This window comes from Triplophysa rosa, linkage group LG11 (genome assembly GCF_024868665.1).
Source record: "Triplophysa rosa linkage group LG11, Trosa_1v2, whole genome shotgun sequence".
Lineage (NCBI taxonomy): Eukaryota > Metazoa > Chordata > Actinopteri > Cypriniformes > Nemacheilidae > Triplophysa > Triplophysa rosa.
Window position 1 is genome coordinate 9317406 of NC_079900.1, and position 6587 is coordinate 9323992.

A 6587-nucleotide genomic window follows, 5' to 3' on the forward strand; every position below is an offset into this window, starting at 1 on the left:
AAGAGAAGAGAATGAATGTATAAAGTTCAGATTTACAGCAATCAAGAAACAAGGTTAAAAAATATCATTAGCTCAGTATAGAAAGAAAGGAGGTCAGTGGAAAGTCCCCATCACAATAGAAACAGATGTGTGTGTGTGATTTGGAAATTATGCGGCTTTTGTATTAGCGTATACAAGTTACCTTCAAAATGTACCTTCAACACATATACTGTACATAAAACGATTTTACATTTCCTGGCACTCTTTTCAGGGACACTGACCGATACCTCTCCCTCCTCCCGTCCTCTACCACTCGACTGTCCCCTTCATATGTTTTCCTATGGGATGTTTCCAGATAGAGAGAGAGTGCGAGATGAAGGAGAGTGTGGTGATTTATGGCTGCCTGATCTACCCAATCCTGTGGTTGTACATGCAGTGCTGCCAGTTCTGTGCAGTCTGTTATCTTGTGTTAGACTGAACCCTGCAGGCTGGATTAATGCACTGCATGTTGTGGTAAAAGAAACAGACTAATCCTCATTATTTTATTTTTAATCGTACTGCAGTCTTAAAGGGGGTTATGAAATATTTGTTTCAAATTTATTGGCACATCTCGTCCTGCCAGTTTGGTCAGTGCCCCTCCTGATTTTCCATCCATTCCTGATGCAGAAAAGGTAGTTTACTGTATGCATTTGTGACCTCTAGACTGGATTATTAGTTCAGCCCAAAATGAAAATTCTGTCATCATTTACTCATCCTCGTGTCATTTTTTTATCATTATTAAGTTACATTAGAATTACAATCGCTGTTCATTTTGATTTTAAAAAAGTCACCGTGAAATCAAAATGTTTTTCCATGGAATATTGCATTTTGTGATAAGTGATTTATCTGTGCAGTTGATTTTTTTTAATTCATGTGTATTCATGATCTTTAATCAAAAAACGTAAATCCCCCTTGAAATAACTTCTCTTCCTGTCATGAGTTTAACGTGGGGCGGAGCTATCAGGGACTCATTTCTGCCCCTCCCCTATAGCAACATGTCGCTGAAAAGATTCAAATCTGCCTCCATTTTGTTAGCAAATGTCCAATCTAGTCCTGCCTACGTTTCTTCTCATTTCAGAAGCCGTTTCACTCAAATATACATCAAGATAGGAAAAAAGACGATAGCAACTTACATTTCATGACTTTATCAACTTGACATAATAAGTCATAAATAGTCTGGCTTTTTCGGTTTTTGCAGAAACAACTGGAATTCTTGCGAGTTGCATGACTTTCTTAACGTGCACCTAGCTGAGAGCATTGATGTTAGTTAAACCTCTCTTCTTCCTTCTCTTAGGGCCAAGCGGACCTTTTAAAGCACGCGAAAGGAGAAGCACTGGACACTTTGCGACAGATTCACTGTGCTGCTCACTCGTGTGGCCTAGCCAAGAACGGAGCCTCAACTTCCCCTGCCTCGCCCCTGCTGCCGCCCCACCCACGCCCCCTCCACACCATCCATGAGAATGAGACCGACAACACCACCCTGCACTGAGACACAGAAAGAGAGAGAGTGTATGTGTGGTTTTCTCTGTTTATCTGTATTTGGGAAGCAGGTGGTCTCAGGTTAAGAGAGTCAGGTGGGTCAAGATGTTTAATGACACGGGAGATGGTCTCATTCTGTGTGCTTTGCTGCTTCCCAGCTGTGTGATGCATCAGGTCTTAAATTTGCTTCCCCACCATGAAGTTTTTAGGATTGTGATGGATTGTAGGGGTCCGGCTGCTCTAGAAACTGTGAATGCGTCAGGCTATCAGATCAGACATCTGCTAGTCAAATACAAGGCCCAAACTCAATTATATTCAACAATTGAGTAGTTTTTAACCTTGCCAGACATAAAGTAATACTTCACTGATAAGTAAAGCACTTTGAGCTCTCAGTTAAAACTTCAGGAAACAAAATAAAGAAAAACAATGTAAATGTGAAGAAAGGCATTAATAAAGACAGGCAACAATAGATAAACATAATTGATCTCAAGACTTGGTGAGCTCTCTTACTCCCCCTGCTGGCCCCTCTGCACATTTTATTATTTTAGATCTGGCTCATCTAAAATCCATCAGCTTTGTCTTGAAAGGGGCAGTTGTCTAGGGGTATCTAGTGTGTGCGTGCGTGCGTGCGCGTATGTATGTGTGATGCGTACATGATGTATTTGGAATAAGGAAAATATGTATCTTGTTGCTAAACTGGAAACTGGAATGTCCCATTTAGACCAACTCAACTGGGAGAACCTCTGGGAATACATAGATCTCAGCTGATCTTTCAAGCAAATAAATATTTCAATAAGTAAAGAATCGTTTAAAAACTGTAAAGGACACTTTACCATCTCATTACGAACACCTCACACCCAATAATACACACTGTTTATGAATATTCCGAATATTGTTATTACTGCTGTTAATATTGTGGGTAGGTGTTCAGTAAAATGGAGGTTATTTTATATTTGCAGATTCCATCGACAGGTGTCATTCTGTAGACGTTGTTCATAGGAACAGGAAATGTGAATGCTTGGGGATGAGGGTGGGAAATATTGTTTGGGTATTTACTGTCATATTATTGTCAAATAACATTTGGATGTTACATAAAAGCCGAATGACATCAGAAATGTGTCCAAGTCATTTTTATACACTGCATCTGTTTTGTTATAAGTCATATTTAGTTTTGAGGGCAAAAACAACTACAGGGAGTTTTATGATAGCACTTATATTTGCGTTGACATGCCAGATGTATGTTTTTTATTAAGTTTTAAATTCCTCCATGTAGGCTATTGGAAGTCTCTTGTAGTTGTCTTTGCAAGATGTACTTCCATTTCCTGTGACCCGTTCACAACCACCAAACATATTATTTTTGTAATGCGATGAGAATTACTCATTATTCACGCAATCCATAACACATAATGCAAGCCGCATTAATGAGCCCATCTTGTGGTGTAAACTGGGCCATCATTAACTCCGACTGCACGGTGACCTTCAAATAAAGCCATCTTGTCCCATTCAGTCTTTTTGCGCTCCGTCGTCATCTTTTCGGCAAGTTACATTGAGGCCTTCTCATACACTCATTCTGTTGGCATTTGCTAATGAAGCTTTGTCTGGCCATTCACAATAGTCTTGAAGAACTCTATTCAAATACCTGGATACGGCAATCCTAGATACCGTTAATGATAATATCATAATCCAGCCTCATGAGAAACGTGGTTTTTTGGGTCATGTGGGTCTCCTTTGTCAGTCATTTCATGGTTATAATTAACCTTAGAGTAAAGAGGAGAGTATAAAAACAGTGATCCGAGCTCACTGGAGTAAGAGGAGTAAGTCCACCAGCCATATGCCATTTGTCTACAACAAGACTGGGACAGAAGTCAAGCGCATGGACTGCACAGCCAAGGTAAGACCAATAAGAGACTGTCAGGTAGTTTTCTCTTTAGCAATAATTGTAAACAATTTTGTGAGACAAAAATCATGTAAGCTTCGCCACCTGGCAGAAATACTTATTGTATTATTGCCTCCCTATGATGTATTACACTATCGTTTTCTAATTCTTGTAAGTCGCTTTGGATAAAAGCATAGGCTAAATGTAATGGTATTAAGGGTGCATCTGGCAATACAATCTGATTTGCAATTATAATGAATTTTAACACAAAATTATACAATCAGGTGTTTAGCTTTATTCATAAATTAACCTTTCAAAATTGCTTCAAACTGTCAGTAAACTAAACAGAAAGCAAATTTAATTAAAGGTTAACTGTGAAAGTCAGAAAAACATTTATTTTTCTAAAAATACTTACTATTATCCAAGTTAGTATTGGTTCAACATCTGTTGGCTCGTAATGATTATTACTCAGAACTTTTGAAATAAACAAGGTTGACTAAATATTTTGTATTTTTCATTGTATCTCATGCAGGGATAACATTTACATTTACGCATTTGGCAGACGCTTTTATCCAAAGCGACTTACATTGCATTGTATTATACATTTTGTTTCTGACTATGTGAAATCCCCTGGGATCGAACCCATGACCTTTGCATTGTTAGTGCCATGCTGTTACCACTAAGCCACAGGAAGATTAGTGTAGATTAGTGTTATCATTGTCCTAGGACAAAATTTTAAAGGGATAGTTCACCCAAAAATAACAATTCTGTAATCATTTACCCACCTTCGAGTTGTTCCAAATCTGTATAAACAGAGAAAGATATTTGGAAGAATGCGTGTAACCAAACAGTTCTTGGATCCCATTGACTGCAATAGTGGGAAAAATTACTTTATAATTTTCTTGTTCTGTTGAACACAAAATAAGATATGTTTAAGAATGTAGGACAGCAAACAGTTCTGGGGCACTTTTGTCATTTTCCCTCTATGGTAGTCAATGGGGTAGCCAAGAACTGTTTGGTTACAAGCATTCATCCAAATATTTTTCTCTTTGTTCAACCAAACAAAGAAATGTAAACAAGTTTGGAACCACTAGAGAGAGAGTAATTCATGACAGAATTTTCATTTTTGTGTGAACTATCCCTTTAAATCCTATTTGTAAGTCACTTGCTAAAGGAACAATACGAATGTAGGAATTTATAAAATAATATAAACGAACACAAACAAACAGTTGCGTCATTATGCTTCGTAATTATTGAAAGATTTTATGTCTCATAGTCATGTATCAACTTTCACCATTTTATTCCTCTCTATAACAGAAATTTCAGCTACTGCTGCTCATAGCGCTGCTGGCGCGTGAAGCGGGGGGCGTGGCCACCTGTTGTGCGCGAGGGTCCAGGTCGTGTAAACTCTACGAGCTGTTATGCCGCGCGGGACAAATTTCAGCCGTTTAAACAACGACGCCGCTGCCGGGATTCTTACACTCGGTAAACGCAAGGTGGGCGAGAGACGCGTCCAAGCCCGCCTGCAGCAGCTCCTGCATGGTTCGCGGAATCAAGCGGCGGGAATCCTGACTATGGGAAAGAGGTTCGGGGACGACGAGCACAGGTCGCTCTTGCACGCCGGAGTGACGGCGAGCACGCCCGTGAGCCTCGGCCTGGAGCGCCCTCTGAAATATCTGATCCCCACGGTACGAGAAGACACAGTTTATGTGGACGCAAATGAGAAGCGATGACACTTGTCGGGGTTTTCACCAAAATTATGTTTATAATAATAATGACATGTGATTAGTTTTCTCACTAATAAATGGACAAGAAAAATAACTCAATTGATAACGTTGGGCATTTTATTATATTCATGGAGAGGGCAGTATCATTATCTTAGTTTATAAAAAGTAACTGGAGGTTTCAGTTGTGTGTAGTGTCTTATGTGGTCAGCAGAGGGCAGGCGATATAAATATAGTAAAATTACATTGACCTGATAATAAAGTTTTTTGGGGTCAGGAAATATTTGAGACTATATGAAAGGTAAAAAATAAACTGCTATATAAGGTTGAGAGGAAACCGGTATAGTTTCTCTTCCAGTAAAAATTTGTCAAAAAATGCTCAGTTTGTCGATACATGGTTTTGAAGTGTTGAATAGACTAACTAAACAATTGAAGGGATAGCTCACCCAAAAATAAAAATAAAAGATTTTGAAGAATGTTGGTAACCGAACAAACTACAAAGGCGGTACCCATTCACTTCTATTGTATGGACACAAAACCAATGCAAGTCAATGGGTACCACCGTTGTTCAGTTACCGACATTCTTGAAAATATCTTCTTTTGTGTTCTGCAGAAGAAAGAAAGTCATACAGGTTTGAAATGACAAGAGGTCATAGCTTAATAATGAACTATCTCTTTAAATAAGGAAAATATAGTTTCACACATTGAATGTTTCAAAATGGGAACCTGCAATTTATTAACAGCAAACTGAAAAATGCAATACTCTTTAAAGGTATTACTGTATATATAGCCTATAGTGTAATATTTTATATCATGCAATACATTTGTTTCTAGGGCGATTTTATTTCAAAGTGTTATTTATTATACAATATTGACTAATTGAGTAATTATATCATATTATTTATTAGCATTGTATTTTATTATTAAAATACATTTTAGCACAAACTTTGGAGACATTAGACAAAAACTAAATCTAGAAATAAGGAAAAAATAAATGGATATAAATTAAACACAGTCTCTGGATGTATTACACAGACTATTGCAGACCTATTTTAGACTATGCTAGATTTTCAGACAGTAATATTATGGATTTTGTTATGAAATAATGTAATTCACAACGTAACCAAAATCATACAATTGTTTTGGCCAACATTTACAATTCATATGTGACAACCTAACCCAACCTAACCCACTTTTTGGAGATAATAAGTGCTTTTCATGACTCGTGCCTTAATGCTCCCACCCCCGCTGCCTTTGGAAAAACACATTTTCGCATTGTTCATACACCCCTGCCAATAAGCATTGACCCAGAGATGTTTCCTTTCAGATTTTACCTCTATAGAGATTCCACTGTGTGTCTGTTGTGTGAGAGGTTGCCTTTGTCTGGTAATATATGTAAATATCTGTCGAGCACAGATGGCTGGTCTGCTCTCCCTTTCACACCATTTCTCTCTCTCCACGTTCTTTTCATGCTTCTGGTAATGCAACTT

At 38.1% G+C, this 6587-nt stretch overlaps 2 protein-coding genes across 2 annotated transcripts in view; both read left to right on the top strand.

Moving 5' to 3' along the window:
- Positions 1-2602, top strand: part of plcl5 (phospholipase C like 5) — a 135526-nt gene extending 132924 nt beyond the window's left edge. The window contains exon 27 of the mRNA XM_057345470.1: positions 1313-2602. Coding sequence (XP_057201453.1) covers positions 1313-1507 — 195 coding nt within the window. The 3' untranslated portion in view covers positions 1508-2602. The remainder of the gene's footprint in view (positions 1-1312) is intronic.
- A 719-nt stretch (positions 2603-3321) lies between these two features.
- Positions 3322-5106, top strand: hcrt (hypocretin (orexin) neuropeptide precursor). The gene is given in 3 exon segments (XM_057346631.1): positions 3322-3388; positions 4691-4805; positions 4808-5106. Coding segments are annotated over 3 exon segments (474 nt in total). The 5' UTR covers positions 3322-3328.
- The last annotated feature ends 1481 nt before the right edge of the window (positions 5107-6587 follow it).